Genomic DNA, 14,767 nt, shown 5'->3' on the forward strand with positions numbered 1-14,767 from the left:
CGAGGACGGCGGCGATGAGTGATTTTGTTTTACTTTTTTAAATTAATGTACTTTTTACTTTTTGTAATTTTTTTAAATTGTTGTACTTTTTTTTAAAAGTAATGTACTTTTTAAATTTTAATATTATTATTCGAATTTTCCGTATTTGTCTCGTAAATTAAATTATGTATGTTGATACAATTGTAAATTAAATTATATAATTGTTATTAGTGATGTGGATAGGTAGTGTGAAGGCTATTTGATGGCTATTTGATGTCCAGTTGATGTGGCAAGCTGATGTGGCAGGAGAATTGTAGTGCTGATGATGTGGCAGTGTGAAGGCTATTTGACGGCTATTTGACGTCCGCCAGCATTGGAGATGCTCTAATAAAACTGAGAAAAAATCAATAAGGGGGTCCCACAATTGCCAACTGTAAAGTTATATCCTTCCTTTTCACTCATCACTCTCCTCTCCCCCTCCTCTTTCACACTCTGTAAGGGACGAAAACACATTTCGATCTCGGAATTCTTCACGCAAGCACAGGTAAGGGACGACCATGGTGGATATTGGGTTTAGCACCGGCCAAGCCCCGCTGGAGCGGGGTCTTGGCCTGTGCTAGCTCCGTCGCTTCTCGGGCATAAGGACAAAATATTTTGTTACGCACCTATTTTCACAGTGTGTATGAAATATTGAAATTGCTTTTTTATTAAAATTTAAGACTGAAACGTCATAAATTGCCAATTACTTTTATAAATTGTCACTGTAGTGTCTACATATATTTCTCATTTTGGATCTTGGTTTTGAAGGATCAGAGAAGCAAGGGAAGTGCTGAAAGCTTTGAAGATAGATCAAATTTCAAAGGTTAGATCTAATGTTAGTGTATTTCTTTATTTTCTTTTAATTTACAAATTAAATATGCTAAAAACATTTCAGATCGATTTATGGCGAGTGGCTTGTTGTTGGCAGTACTCCTGATTACTCAACTAATTACACTTAAGTGTGAGGTCCCATTCACTTTTGTTGCAGATGCAATAGCAAAAAGGGCAGGTGGTTATTTATTAGTATAATATTTGTGTCACAAGTTTATAGTTTTTCACATATATGCTGTTTTTCATTAATTAGTTTATTGATTCATTTTACTACTTCAGTTTGTATTGACGGAAGCCAAGCTGGCTACCACCATGATCATGGATCCGGAAATGGTGTTAATAATTGGATGATTTATCTAATGGTTCGCTATTTCAGATTAATCCAAAAATATTATTGTAATCATGATTTTTTCATATACTATATAACTTTGGGATGTGAAATAATTATAGGGTGGGGGATGGTGTAACAATGGTTTAACATGCCAGCGAAGAAGGAAAAGTGCTCTTGGGAGCACAAAAAATATTAAACCAACGAATTTTGGTGGCATTCTTAGTTCAAACCGTGGCATCAATCCAGGTATTTTTTGTCGAATATTAAAAATAATCATTTATTTGTCAATGAATTTGAAAAAGTGTTGGTAAAATAGAATTATCTTGAAATGACAGACATGAGTTAATTAATGACGAACTGAGAAAGTATAACTTACCGAACATAAGTTACATACTGAAATATGACTACTAGACTTGTCATATTAACGATATCATACGCTACTAATCATGTATACAAATATGTTATTAATGTAATCTTTTAAGTATTTAATTTTTCTGTTAATCACAGATTTTTATAATTGGAATAGAGTGCATGTTCACTACTGCGATGGTTCGTCTTTTCTTGGAGATACTTCCGTTACTAATCTGGTAATCTAATATACTTTTACAAATTATTCTATTTATACTCTTTTAATATACTTCGACATTATACGAATGTAAATTCTTGCATTGTAATTAGGGCTCGCACCTCCAACTAAGGGGGTCAATAATTTTTAGTGCTATAATAGACGAGCTTGTGGAGAAAGGAATGAAGACTGCCAAAAATGTATGGTTAATAATTTTTGGAAATTAGTCATCATTGAAATTAATCTCCATTTCTCACTTTGAGGCTTAATTATATATCGTATACTAGTTCGGCGATATGAATTTCACAGTGAAATATAACACAAATCACAGGCTCTACTTGTTGGTGGCTCGGCTGGAGGGCTAGCCACGATTCTAAATTGTGATAATTTTCGAGCTAGTTTACCTAATGCCAGTAGGATAAAATGCGTGTCCGATGCTGGCTTTTTCATTCGAGCGTAAGTTTTCAAGTGTTACTCTCGCCGTCTATAAAAAGTAAACGTTTATACGTCATTTTATATTATACTATAAAATGTTATGCACTGACATGTTTACGATCACAGAACTAAGGTTCCCTATGTTGGTCAAAGAGAAAGACGTTTTAATTCTGTTATTCGGTTTCATGTAAGTATATAATACTATGTATAAATTGTATCTCCTTGCATTCCTTCAGCTTTAATTTGAAGTTCCAAATGTTATGCATGAGTATTCATTTGAAGCTTTGCATATTTATAATTTTTCTCGCTAATGCTGCCAATTTTCTTTTTTTACTTTCCTTCTAGAATTTGACCAATTTCTTACCCAAATCATGCACATCAAGAATGAAATCCGGTTTAGTAAGTAATTTTGTCTTTTTTAAAGTTACACACTCTAACATTCACATACCTCATCACTATTTTCGATTAATGGTGTTTAATTAATTTTGCAGTGTCTATTTCCTGAAAATCTGGTTGAAGATATCCAAACCCCATTGTTTTTATTAAATAGCATCTATGATAGTGTTCAAGTAAGCTCCTTTCTATTTTACATAAACGATTAGAATAAATATACTAGTATTTAACTGTAAATGATTAAATTATAATTAATCTTAATTTAAATGACTCTAAAAATTAGATTGGGCGTAATCTGAAACCTGAGAAGTTGCGTGACGCTGAGGGATGGAAAAGTTGCACACGAGATTTATCTAAGTGTACATATCCCCATAGGAAACTCATACAAGGTATTTATTTATATTATTGCATTCAAAAATTTGAAAATAAAATAATTGTATTTAATAAGTGATGAAAAATGAAATTCAGATTTTGGAACTGCATTCCTTGAAACATTGATGAATATTGGTGATAATCCATCAAGAGGAGTATTTATCCACGCTTGTTACTCTCATACTTATTTGGAATCCAATGAACTTTGGAAGTCAATTGGGTCACCCAAATTAGGAAATAAGGTATGTCCACTTTAATAATATTGTTTTAGAATATAATTTAGTTAGCAATTATGATTTTCTTATTCGTGTTCGAATTTTATTCTATATTTGACGAGTTTTTGTTTTAATTTATCACTCGAGATCTTCTATTACTATAATTTATTTACATGCCTATTAGATATAACTATTGAATATTGACATAGCCGTATGCCCGTATAGTATAGGTAACATTTTAATATAGAGGAATTGAAATACTACTTTTCATATTATTTTAGTGTCCTTTTTATTATATTAAAATGAAATATGTTAGTATTGAAAACTAATGTGATTTTTTTTTAATATGTGCAGACTATATCGGGTGCAGTTGGAGATTGGTACTTTGATCGAAGCACTGTCAAATTAATTGATACTAATATTGATTTTCCAATAAATTGTTTACCCCACAAGTCATTTTAATTTTCGTAATGATTATAAGTATCAACCGTTATATGGAAAAACATTCATTTAAAGTGACTCAATAATTAATATTATAGCATTCGCCAATTGTTTTTGGAGAAATGGTTAATGTGTTTTATGGTCTCTGTCACTCATAAATCAGGGAATTTAGTTAAATCATCTAGGATTTGTAAAATAATTATGTAATTGAATACAAACCTAACACTAAATACTGAAACCAGTACTAACAGAAAAAAAAAATAAAAATTGAAACCAGTACTACATGTATTAAATTGTTATAGTACTACTAATAATAGTCTTTATATTATTTTGACTAATATCACTTGATTTTAGTGCAAGTGGATCCCAAAATAATTATTGCACTATCAAACTTTCCAAAAACAAATACTCCAGTAGTAATAATTCATTTGATGATAAAACATAATCAGTAAAACATTTTTTTCTGAACTGAAGTCATGATGCTGAAAGATAAATGAAGACCATTTATTCCATCCTTCACATACATATATAGCTCAATGGGCTAACAAAGACAATTTATTTGACTATTCACTTATGAATAAATAAATAAATAAATAAATAAATACTACTCCCTTAATATGAATTTTAAAAAAATTAATAAAAAGAAGCTTAAATAAATAATAGGAGTACAATTAATCTTATCGTTCACCTATATATGGGGCTAAGTGGGCCAACGAGGCAACGCGAAGATGGCCCAATATGGTTTAAATTAATTTGAAATTCAAATTGGGCTGACTGCGGTGGGCTCATGTTGTGAAGAGCTCCATTCCATATCTCAGCAAAAATGGCGTCCCGTCCCGACCAATTTCCAGTTTTGAATCCCCCAAATACTCAAATGCTGCCACATTTCACGCTCCCGAGCCCCCCCACTACGCCATGCCTACAATCATTAGCTGGTGACTACTGATACACTTAGCTTAAATCGTAATTATTGCCATCGAATTCTGGATCTGGACATGCTGTAAAAGCAATCCAACATTCTGCCAGTAATCGCGGCAGATCTTCCCTTCACCGTTTGTTTCAATGACGACTGAATGAGAAGAGAATGGGGCTGAGCAGTAGCAAGCACAATGCTGCAGGCCAATTGCCTTCCTCCTCCTCTTCTTCGTCGTCCTCGTCTGGAGCTGCCGTTCGGAGGAGTCGATCCGGCCGAAGCAGAGTTTTGAAATCGGCATGTCTTGGATCTCACTGCGATAATCGTGCTTCACCGCAGGTATTTTTTTGGTTAAGTTACTTTTTTTTTCTTGCGGTGATTTTTTGTGTAGATCCATTTTTTGCTTGTGTTGGAAGATAACGGAATTGGTAATTTGGTGTGCATGTAATTTGATCGTTGTTTAATTGTGCGAAGTTTCTACCAAAAGTTCAATATCTAGTTTTTGCTCTTCTTTTTGGTGTTAAAATTGTGAATCTGGAAAAACGGTGGTAAATTTGATTGAGTTAGGCAGTTGTTCCTGCATTCTGTTTTTGCGTCTTTTTGCTCTCTGAGGGGGCTTATATTTTGAAGATTTTGCTTTTGGGTAACTGTAAGAACATGAAATGATCGAATATTGGATTTTATCCATACCTTTTAACATATTGTTAAATTGCTCTGTTTTTACCAATTGTATGGGTTTCAAAGACACTAAGTGAAGATGCACTACATTAGGTTAATGAGTCTTATTATCATTTTGAGATTTCAGGTGTCTGGTGGCCCAGCTAAAGATAATGGAAAGACTGCCTTCTGTCCAAGTGAGAACAAATTAGATTCTTGTCCAGTTTCAGCTGAATGTTACAGGACTGATAAAGCTGAGGACACTAATGACCTGAACTGTACAAATTCTGGCGTTCAGCTCCACGGGTGGGGTGACCCAAGTTTGACCGATAATTCGTCTAGAGAAAGCAACAGTTCTAGGGTTCTTTCCTCTCGCTCACTTAATCCTCCTAGCCGGTTCCTTTCTCGCCTCAGTAATCCTGGAAACTTGAGCTTCCGTCTCACAAGAGGTAACAGTCTGGGCTCCAGTAGATCTTATCCTGCACCTTCAATGGGTCTTACAACTTCGAAAGACGAAGAGGAAGAATGTGCTGATCCCTCTAGTAGTTTTGTAAATACGAATGAGAGGCCACAAGGCTGTGATTTTTTTCCTGCTTGCTTCACCAGTAGGTCTCCTGGAAGGCCAGATGAAAATATTGAATCTAACTCAAATCCGGATTTTTCCAGAAGATTTCAAGATAGCCGACGGTTAAATAATGGTCTGAGAAATAGAAATAATAATACAGTAGATTGCAATCCGGATTTATTTTCACCTTTAGATCATGTACACACTGATGATCATGATGGAACAAGGCATGCTGCAAGACGGTCTGCTCGAGAACCTGCGGAACGGAATGTTCGGTTTAGTAGAACATTAAGTGTTGGCAGGCTTCGTGACAGAGTTCTTCGTAGAACTACTGCTTCTGATTTGGAGCTATATAATTTTCAGCAAGACAGGGAAATGAGGCTTACTCATCAGGATACTGGTGCACAGGGTTTAGGTCATGCAGAACTGGATGCTACATCCGATGAAAATAACTTCAGTCATCAGAACAGTTCTGACAATGTCCCATCCAGTTTACCCAACCCCTTTTATGGTAGTCAAAATAATGTGTATGGAACCCCACGAGCTGCTAGAGAGACCAGGTATAGGGATCTACTGGAGCATAGATCAAATTTCATGGAGCGAAGGCGAAGAATAAGATCACAGGTAGTTTAGTCCTTCTCACTTATTCAACATATAATTCTGAATTTTGTTAATAAACCAACTGATGCTTTGTCTTGAATTTCATGCATTGTGCTTCCACTTTCACTTTGTTGACATCATGAGTACAACATCTAACATATACATTTCATGTGAAGGTAATTTAGGTCCAGAACCACCATTCCTTCTGGCTCGCCCTATCCTACATTCCTTATTATCTTTGTAGTATATTTTGTTGGAATTTATGTTCATAAAGGATTTAGCCAGAGTATTAAGAAACTAGGTCAAGTAATTATGAATGAGGTTATGCAATGAAAGCCAACCATGTTAGACTGCTTACATACATGCACCAGCTACTGATACTCGGAATTTCTCCTCCCTAAACTCTAGTAAGCGAAGTAAGAAATTGCAGAAAATTTCTTCTCACTATTATGGGCTCAGTTTTAGTAATAACCATTTTTTATTCTATTGTTTACCTTGACAAGTTTATCTCTGGGACACCTACAAATTAATCCAAGGAAATGGACATCTTGATTTTTACGTATGCGTTGATGTGTTTTCACAAACGGTCTTCCTTTTTGTATGTGTTTGAACTCGGGGAAACGTGATAGCAAAGCAAAAAAGCTTATAAACATGCGTAAACATCTTATCTTTAATTTTTGAAGACTGAAACCTGCAAAGTGCAAACCATGTTAGGATATTTCATATAAGTGCCTGCAGCAAATGTAAAATCTGATAATACTTAGCCTAAGCAATTTAAGCTATTAGGTTCTTCTGACAGTGACCTTTCTGTCCATGTTTCCCCTCTGAAATTTAGAGGAACAGCCTTTCATGCTGCGTATAACAGTCCAATAATCTTCTCTTAGGTTCGTGCACTACAGAGACTTGGAAGCCGATTTGAGAACCTGACTGCTCAGGAGAGGTCTTGCATCTTATCTGGTCAGCATCAAGGAGGACATTGTACTTGCCGCATTGTTGCTCGAGAGGCTAATTCAAATGACGATGCTAATGCTAGGGCTAGCATATCAAGAATTGTCATGCTAGCAGAGGCTTTGTTTGAGGTAAACTGTATAGATCTTCGTGTATGATGTACATGTCCTTTTCCTTGCTAAAAATGGGGTGAAATCTGCTGTATTCATTTTAATTAGGTTCTGGATGAAATTCACCAGCAATCTGTTGTCTTGTCTCGGCCATCTGTTTCTTCAATTGGATCTGTTCCAGCACCTATTGAAGTAGTGGACTCCCTGCCCTTGAAAATATTTAGTAAATTCAAAAGGAAGTCATGTGAAGATACTGCACAGTAAGTGAATGTTATGAATTGTTCTTGCAGTATGTAGCTATCCGGCTAATATGAAATCACTTTTTGGAATTTCCTTAGCTTCCTGAAGCTTTAGCATGTTTTGCATTTTTTATGGATACTCTTGAAAACAAATCATCTAACACGCCCCTTAAACCCGACCAGGTGTTACATTTGCCTTGTTGAGTACGAAGATGGAGACAGTGTGCGTGTACTACCTTGTCATCATGAATTTCATACAGCATGCATCGACAAATGGCTCAAAGAAATCCACAGGTTTTTCTTCTAACCTATGCTACTACCTCTGATGTGTTGATGATTGTTGACATTTGTCTCCTTGATGAATGACCCGTGGTAACCGTTTTGTTGTCTCAGGGTATGCCCGCTTTGCAGGCATGACATCTGCCGACCCGACTCCCTAACTACAGGGAGTTGTTGATGGCAACATCACCATGTGTCTGCAAGACCAACTGAAATTTGCTCCTTTTAGCTTGTGGAGAGAGGCGGATCAATTAGATCCCTACCTCTGCTTTGGTTTGTGTTGTTGCTCTGTTTTGGTAGGTTTGGGTTTACAGGGTTGAAAGTGTAAATCCTTCTGCTTTGTATTAAAATAGCACTCTGTTGTATCACATAATTTATGAAATCCTACCATATGTTAACAGATCATCAAATTCGTGTATGTAATTGCATCATTATTTAGACTTTTGGTATAAAGAATGTCTTTAATCTCTGATTGAAGAAGGTGAGATACAACGACTCAACGAAAGGAAGAACAATAGGAAATAGTGTATACAATACTTATTTTGGAAGAAAAAAAAACTAAATAAAGATAATCTACTTTATTAAAAACTTGCCTTCCATAATTTCATTGACGCATAATAAAAATAATACACACTCGAGGGAGTTAAGTGCAAATATTGAACACAGGTTAGTATTCGTCTATGAATATGGTACTTATGAAAGAAGTAATGTTTCTCTGTGCATATTCAAAAAATTCTGAAGCCAAGAAATAAAGATGTGAAATGCAAAACTTGAAGCAATGAAACAACTGACTGCAGTTGAATAGTGTAGGCACTAGACACTGACCTAAATCATAATTTGAGGGTACAAAATTTTCTAAATTCCACTTTAAATATGACTATTTTTGCGAATCACAGAACTGAGGGAATTCACATCGGCAAGGGCCGGCCTGACCTGAAATGAGAAATAGTTGCTGATTATAAGCCTAAAATTATAAAGGCAGTGACAAAAGAAGCATATAATGGTGAAATTTTTATTCTAAGAAGCCTTGAGTTTCAAATCTAAGCTTAGTTAGGGGGAAATGCCAAACAACAAACTAAATACCTTGCGCAATGTAAAAGACACTCTTCTTGCACTCCGACGGATCAAACTGTCATAAACTTGGTCCACCTGCGCACACGCAACACACTCGGTGAAATAAAGCAGATTTCACGACATGAACAATGAGGCAAACGTGATCGATGACATATGCTTCTACAAAACACATGAGAGTAACATTTGCAATTTCAAGCCTGCATTAACCTTAACATATACCACCTATTGATAGTTAGAGGGATAGAACAACCTAATAGTTGAAAACTTCTAATTTACGCACTTGGTCCACCTGCACACATGCAACACACTCGGTGAAATAAAGCAGATTTCGCGACATGAACAATGAGGCAAACGTGATCGATGACATATGCTTCTACGAAACACATGAGAGTAACATTTGCAATTTCAAGCCTGCATTACCCTTAACATATACCACCTATTGATAGTTAGAGGGATAGAGCATCCTAATAGTTGAAAACTTCTAATTTACGCACACCACTATAGATTGAGTGAGAATTCGGCTACTAAATCACTTTTATGCAAGTTTTGACAAATTGTACCTTGTGATGTGGAATGTAATGATGCCACGCGTATCGAGCCTCTCCAGATATCGACAACAATGACCGAGGTGGAAGATAGATAGCCTTCTTTACCAAATTTAAGTTCTTGCCAGGTATCTGATTCTCCAGATCGGTCGAATTACCCTGCCACACACCGGTTGTATACTTTCTAAATTCCATGATGCACGGTCCAGCTAGTGAGAGGCTGAAAATCAATTCATCAAACGCAGAATGAGTGTCTACGTGTGGGGACAAACCAACTCCGGGAGGGTACTCATTAACCTGTTACCATTTTACAACAGCACAACTTGTCAAGATTTGAAACGCAAATCAATAGCGCTTGTTACATATGAGAAAGACTCCACTTGCCGTTAGTTGATCTAGGGACATATCTGCAGCTCGACCAAGTGCTTGAAACGATCTGATCCTTTGGAGTACAGGAGATATGAAGGATGGGAGCTCACCCAGGTATTGATTAGTATTAACATTCCTTATCTGTAAGATGGGAAAGGCGGGAATCGACAAAATGCACGTAAAAGAAACCTGAAACAGATAGTGAGAGTGTGCTTGTGATGATCAATAACAACTTACATCATAGCAAAACTCATATCCGTAGTGTTGAACTCTTCTTTTGGCTAGATGATGCCATGGCCTATCATCCACAGCTGCAAGCAATTCCTGCAAAAACGAAAGAGCAAACGCGTGTGCAGAAGTGAGCTCGTGTGCATCACAAGATATCAGTTGGAATAGGAAACTGATCAGGAGCTGTGTATATTACTCCAAAAATCTGATCCTTAACTTGCTCTTCCTGAGGAGTGACAAAGTCGTGCATCAAGTGAAGTCCGAGAATGTCCAAATCCGATGCTGATGTCGAAACTGGAACTGAAGCAGTGTTGTTCACCTAGAAAGAGAAGATAAGAAAGCTAAATGGATGTAAAGTTATTTGGCAAAACTTCATACTATAAGGAAGAGCAAGGGAAACAGGCCATCAAAATGTTAGCCATTCAAGCACTATATCTAGAAACTTCATCAGCAACAAGGGACAGAACATGGACAACAAAAACGGTAAGCAATCCTTCTGCTCACTTATACTCAAACACTCAATGCATTTGCCAATGATAATGCAGCACTTAAACAATGTTCCAACAGGCTCGACCGAGAAAGACTAGAAGCACTGTGAATAAACAAGAACCTCCAAGAGTGTAAACTAATATTGCTATCAATAGAGACCTAAAGCAGAGGAGGAAAAATTTCATTACCTTACCGAGTGATTGCACGGAATACTGAATGTGCAAGGTATGACCTCCAAGACTAGAACATGGATGTCTATTCAATGCTTTCATGGCAGCCTGTGAACTGGTCTTATCATGATAGGAGACAATCACACGTGTCCCACTCTCGTCAGCAGCATAGACACCCTCGACTTCTCCGTAGATGGCAAATACAGATGCAATAGTTTCATGTGAAAATCCAACTGCAGGCCCACAGTTAGCCACATAGAGGTGAGGACTCGACACATCGTCCCCTCCGTTAGGACTCGTAAATCTCGGCATCAAAGCCTGCAACAGCGCAATGTACTGCTTAGTATTGCAGCTACACAGAAATACAAACGAAACAACCCCCCGAATATGTTTGTGAAGCATCACAACAACTAGCGCACGCACACAATATGTGTTTCTACTAACAAAGTATGCTTTTTATAAGCACAATTTATGCAATAACCGTGTTCATGGTCAAATTAGCCACATAGATACATCAAGAATAAACTACAGAATTCTCTACACATTCAGCCAAAAGGGTTACTTATCTTCTATTTCTTTTTAATTTCTTATAATGCCTTGAATCCCAGCTCTCGAGATGCATTCTTGGTAGATATTCCCAAACAGAAATCCATTTATCTAGAACACAATCCGAACCCACGCAGGTTTACAGCTCACATAATTCCAGTATAGTAATCAGCCCAAAACATATTATTTTGAGTATTTTTGCTTAAAATCGGGGGAAAACAAAAATACCTGATGCTGCGAAAGGAAGAACTTCGACTGCGAATAAATTGCAAGGATTTATACTTCAAGCAGAAGCCGCAATTGTGCGAAAGGAAGAACTTTTAATCGGCCCTTCTCTTGTAAAATAGTAGTACTAGTAAGAGGAAAACCTTTAATCGGTTTTTGCCCTAATTAGCACTGAAAATTAATTAGGTCGAATGATTTTCAACTTGAAAACCTTTAATCGATTTTAAGAATGAGCTCTGAATAAATTGTGATTACCAGAATCCAAGTAAGAATGATTTCACCCAAAAAAAGGTCGAGAGAGATAGGAAGGAAAAAGAAATTAAAAAAAAATTAATATGAAGAGGAAAATTACTCAAGTTTGGAAGAAGCGCTCATGGGATTTCCACGTTTACAGTTGCCACGCTCCACACCTTTACGCTTCTTCTTCCTGCCTTCCAATTTCTTCATTCTACTCTCTCACTCCACACACTGAGCTTCAATGGCGGCCGCCATTCTCTCCTGCAGCAACTTCCCCCTAATCAAACTCCATTTCTCATCCCCCTCTCACTCCATCCCTCGCGCTTCTCGGTTCCGCGGGAAAACCCAATTATCGTCTTTGCCGCACATGACCATCAGCGGCGTCTCCAATTCCCAATATGGTAGGGTTTGGGAAGGCTCCGGAAGCGGTAAGATTTACCGGCGGCTCGGGTCTTGTCTCGTGATTCCTCCGCCGGCAGGCAGAAAGCCGAAGGCTTTGATCAAATTTTTGGGCGGCGCTTTCATTGGCGCCGTGCCCGAAGTTACGTACAGGTAGTTTGTATGCAAAATTGGCGCTTGTTTTGGAAGTTATAACAGTTACATTGGTTGCTTGTGTTCACAGTTATCTGATGGAGCTGTTGGCGGAGGAAGGCTATTTGATTATATCTGTTCCGTACAATGTCAGCTTTGATCATGAACAAGTTACAAGAGAGATCTACGAGCGTTTCCATGCTTGTTTGAATTCGATTTTGAGCACTGGATTGCCTGATAATGGAATTTCAGCTACTGATATAGCTGATCTTCCCTATTATTCCGTTGGACATAGGTAGGGCTGTTCGATATTCATGTTATCGTTGTTCGAGTATTATTTTATGAAGTTCGATTGAGTTAATTTGTTTGATCATGAATTTGTATCGGGTTGCTTGGCAATGCAATGCAGCTAGTGCTGTTTAGGAGTGTCTAAAGTTGATGTGATCTTGTTTGATTCGGGTTTTTGTGCAGCAATGGCGCACTTCTGCAAGTGCTTACGGGTAGTTATTTCTGTGAGAAGATCCCAAAGGTTGTACTTGTGCATCTCTTTGTTGCTCCGGCTGGCCAGTATATATCAAATTGGATGAAATGAGTAATGTCGTATTTGACAAAGAATAAATCTGTTTTGTGTTGAAGGCCAATGCAATCATATCTTATAACAACAAATCAGCATCAGAAGCAGTTCCTTATTTTGAGCAGGTTTTCTTCATTTATTCGCCACTCCTATGTTTATATGGTTACGACTGAAATGTGCTCATTCTTGTCATGTTAAAATTATCGATCTTGTAGCTTTCTGGTCATCCGCCCATTTGTAAAATGTGATCGACAATCTTATGCGATGTATCTTTTGCTCTTGTCTTAACTGCTCAAAATCTCATAGACTCAAAGCATTGTATATTACTGTAGTATGTATCGGTATAAATAGAATTATCAACTTCATAAACGAATGCTATTGAGAAGGCCATGTGCATCTCTTGTGTGTTTCTGCTTTGTAAAAGATTTTGGTGGATTAAAAAAAGATATCCTCATATTCTGAAATGCATATATTTTGTATCGCAGTTGGGTCCTGTAGTCAAGCAAATTATGCCGGCGATTGAAACATCCCCCGTGTATTCAGTGGCTCAAAGTGTCACAGGTGAATTATGTCCAATCACGGAATGCCACTTTAGTAATTGGTTCTAGAACTTAAAAAACAAAAGGTTGGATTGGACCGAAAAGAAAACTCTTACCTAATACAGACTTTGGCAGTTTTCACAGAATAAATGGCTTCTTCATCTCCTTTCATGTATTTTATGTAAATGATGTCATTTAAATTCATCTAAATGAACTCCATCTATCTTTTTTATTTGAGGCTGATCCTCCCGTCTTTGGTGGAAGGGGTCGTGTTTTCTAAAAGAGTTAATCATCTAGGATGTCAGTAGCTTAGAACTGAGTGGTTGACATTTTTGTTCTTAACTACCAGCAATGGTATTATATTCTTCAGTGATCTTAGATTTCTACAATTTCATAGATGGATGGAAAATGCTAATAGACGTTGCTGAAAGAGTACTGCCTGGCTATGATCCCGAAGCTACCGTGTCATTGACCAAGTTCGTCGATCAGTTGCCCTCAGTATTTAGTCAGGTACATATTAGTACTAATGTGCAAAGATATTACCATTTGACTCATGTTCATATCCTTTGACATAAAACTGCACTCATATTTGTTGACATAATTTCCCTTTCTCAATTTCACAACTCATGTCCACATAAGTTTCCGATCTTGTATCTTAATCCAGGTTGCTCAAGGAACTTCAGAGTTTAAGCCGTCTCCTGCTGAGAATCTCGACTGCTTAAACAAGCTATATAACATTCAACACACGCTACTGGTACCTGTAATCCCTGCATCTCAAATCTCGGATAAATGCGCAATGCTGCTAGATGTTTTTTTGTGCCTCAGGTTAAGTTTGAGACAGACCCAATTGATGAGACTGATCTCCTAGAAGAGACCCTAAAACCCCGTGTTGAGTCTTTTGGTGGAAAAGTAGAGAAAGTCGTTCTACGTGGAACCCATATGACTCCATGCATACAGGTATTGTTGCTAGCCAGTGGCATGGAATGATCTTCTATTATTATGCAACTACTCTAGAAGTAAAAAAGAATGTAACAATATCTGCAAATGTGATTGTATTTGTTGATGTGTTCAGGAGCCAAGGTGGGAAGTTGGCGCGGTGTACACGCCAGCCGACGCGATTGCTCAAGGCCTTAAAGCCATATCCCTTAATGAGATCAGAGCCCTGTCTAGAACAATCACTAACTTCTTCTGCAGCCTCCAATAATTTTACCTCTGTGAATATAGGATTCAATTATTCTGTGGCTGCTTTGGTGTGTTAATAGTCAATACTGCTTGCTCTTTATTACATCTTTTTAAGTCACCATCTGCTCTGATGCACATTGTTCTTG

General features: G+C 37.2%; 4 protein-coding genes across 10 annotated transcripts; 3 read left to right on the forward strand and 1 right to left on the reverse strand.

Annotated features, from left to right (window-relative positions):
* Positions 1-417: 417 nt before the first annotated feature.
* LOC121753347 (pectin acetylesterase 8-like) lies at positions 418-3,709 on the forward strand. The gene is made up of 14 exons (XM_042148621.1): positions 418-523; positions 787-841; positions 914-1,027; positions 1,129-1,211; positions 1,300-1,426; positions 1,688-1,767; positions 1,859-1,945; positions 2,077-2,201; positions 2,307-2,367; positions 2,526-2,579; positions 2,672-2,749; positions 2,857-2,962; positions 3,042-3,187; positions 3,515-3,709. The coding sequence occupies exons 3-14, from the start codon at positions 922-924 to the stop codon at positions 3,620-3,622; spliced, it is 1,161 nt and encodes a 386-aa protein (XP_042004555.1). The 5' UTR covers positions 418-523; positions 787-841; positions 914-921; the 3' UTR covers positions 3,623-3,709.
* Positions 3,710-4,434: 725 nt separating this feature from the next.
* On the forward strand, positions 4,435-8,384 carry LOC121751039 (E3 ubiquitin-protein ligase Praja-2-like). Of its 2 annotated transcripts, none has more exons than XM_042145747.1 (6): positions 4,435-4,853; positions 5,320-6,360; positions 7,221-7,415; positions 7,503-7,654; positions 7,817-7,927; positions 8,027-8,384. In XM_042145747.1, exons 1-6 carry the CDS (start codon positions 4,686-4,688, stop codon positions 8,088-8,090), a joined length of 1,731 nt encoding a protein of 576 aa, XP_042001681.1. In that variant the 5' UTR covers positions 4,435-4,685; the 3' UTR covers positions 8,091-8,384. The 2 variants fall into 2 exon arrangements, with proteins under 2 accessions (XP_042001681.1, XP_042001682.1); XM_042145748.1 differs by having other exon boundaries at positions 7,236-7,415.
* Positions 8,385-8,579: 195 nt separating this feature from the next.
* LOC121753244 (alkylated DNA repair protein ALKBH8 homolog) lies at positions 8,580-11,877 on the reverse strand. Of its 6 annotated transcripts, none has more exons than XM_042148460.1 (9): positions 11,814-11,857; positions 11,562-11,729; positions 10,806-11,105; positions 10,325-10,447; positions 10,138-10,224; positions 9,916-10,041; positions 9,547-9,828; positions 8,996-9,061; positions 8,580-8,845 (listed from the first exon to the last, which is right to left on the reverse strand). In XM_042148460.1, exons 3-9 carry the CDS (start codon positions 11,097-11,099, stop codon positions 8,780-8,782), a joined length of 1,044 nt encoding a protein of 347 aa, XP_042004394.1. In that variant the 5' UTR covers positions 11,100-11,105; positions 11,562-11,729; positions 11,814-11,857; the 3' UTR covers positions 8,580-8,779. The 6 variants fall into 6 exon arrangements, 5 of the variants coding, with proteins under 5 accessions (XP_042004394.1, XP_042004395.1, XP_042004393.1 ...); XR_006040366.1 differs by adding an exon at positions 9,237-9,275 and having other exon boundaries at positions 8,784-8,845; positions 11,562-11,877; XM_042148461.1 differs by having other exon boundaries at positions 10,346-10,447; positions 11,562-11,876.
* A 46-nt stretch (positions 11,878-11,923) lies between these two features.
* LOC121753243 lies at positions 11,924-14,756 on the forward strand. Its single transcript, XM_042148458.1, has 9 exons — positions 11,924-12,347; positions 12,418-12,621; positions 12,798-12,855; positions 12,963-13,025; positions 13,386-13,461; positions 13,837-13,949; positions 14,104-14,193; positions 14,265-14,396; positions 14,512-14,756. Exons 1-9 carry the CDS (start codon positions 12,037-12,039, stop codon positions 14,641-14,643), a joined length of 1,179 nt encoding a protein of 392 aa, XP_042004392.1. The 5' UTR covers positions 11,924-12,036; the 3' UTR covers positions 14,644-14,756.
* The last annotated feature ends 11 nt before the right edge of the window (positions 14,757-14,767 follow it).

This window comes from Salvia splendens, chromosome 10 (assembly GCF_004379255.2).
Source record: "Salvia splendens isolate huo1 chromosome 10, SspV2, whole genome shotgun sequence".
NCBI lineage: Eukaryota > Viridiplantae > Streptophyta > Magnoliopsida > Lamiales > Lamiaceae > Salvia > Salvia splendens.

Excerpts from the sequence above, each read along its gene's own strand:
- LOC121753347 (XM_042148621.1), top strand. The coding sequence starts at position 922 with ATGGCGAGTGGCTTGTTGTTGGCAGTACTCCTGATTACTCAACTAATT. Across the intron at positions 1,427-1,687 it reads AAACCGTGGCATCAATCCAG|ATTTTTATAATTGGAATAGA; the intron begins GTATTTTTTGTC and ends TGTTAATCACAG. Across the intron at positions 2,963-3,041 it reads CCATAGGAAACTCATACAAG|ATTTTGGAACTGCATTCCTT; the intron begins GTATTTATTTAT and ends AATGAAATTCAG.
- LOC121751039 (XM_042145747.1), top strand. The coding sequence starts at position 4,686 with ATGGGGCTGAGCAGTAGCAAGCACAATGCTGCAGGCCAATTGCCTTCC. Across the intron at positions 4,854-5,319 it reads ATAATCGTGCTTCACCGCAG|GTGTCTGGTGGCCCAGCTAA; the intron begins GTATTTTTTTGG and ends TTGAGATTTCAG. Across the intron at positions 6,361-7,220 it reads GGCGAAGAATAAGATCACAG|GTTCGTGCACTACAGAGACT; the intron begins GTAGTTTAGTCC and ends ATCTTCTCTTAG.
- LOC121753244 (XM_042148459.1), bottom strand. The coding sequence starts at position 11,099 with ATGCCGAGATTTACGAGTCCTAACGGAGGGGACGATGTGTCGAGTCCT. Across the intron at positions 10,448-10,805 it reads CCGTGCAATCACTCGGTAAG|GTGAACAACACTGCTTCAGT; the intron begins GTAATGAAATTT and ends TTCTCTTTCTAG. Across the intron at positions 9,829-9,915 it reads TGTCCCTAGATCAACTAACG|GTTAATGAGTACCCTCCCGG; the intron begins GCAAGTGGAGTC and ends AAATGGTAACAG.
- LOC121753243 (XM_042148458.1), top strand. The coding sequence starts at position 12,037 with ATGGCGGCCGCCATTCTCTCCTGCAGCAACTTCCCCCTAATCAAACTC. Across the intron at positions 12,856-12,962 it reads TCTGTGAGAAGATCCCAAAG|GCCAATGCAATCATATCTTA; the intron begins GTTGTACTTGTG and ends TTTGTGTTGAAG. Across the intron at positions 14,194-14,264 it reads ACATTCAACACACGCTACTG|GTTAAGTTTGAGACAGACCC; the intron begins GTACCTGTAATC and ends TTTGTGCCTCAG.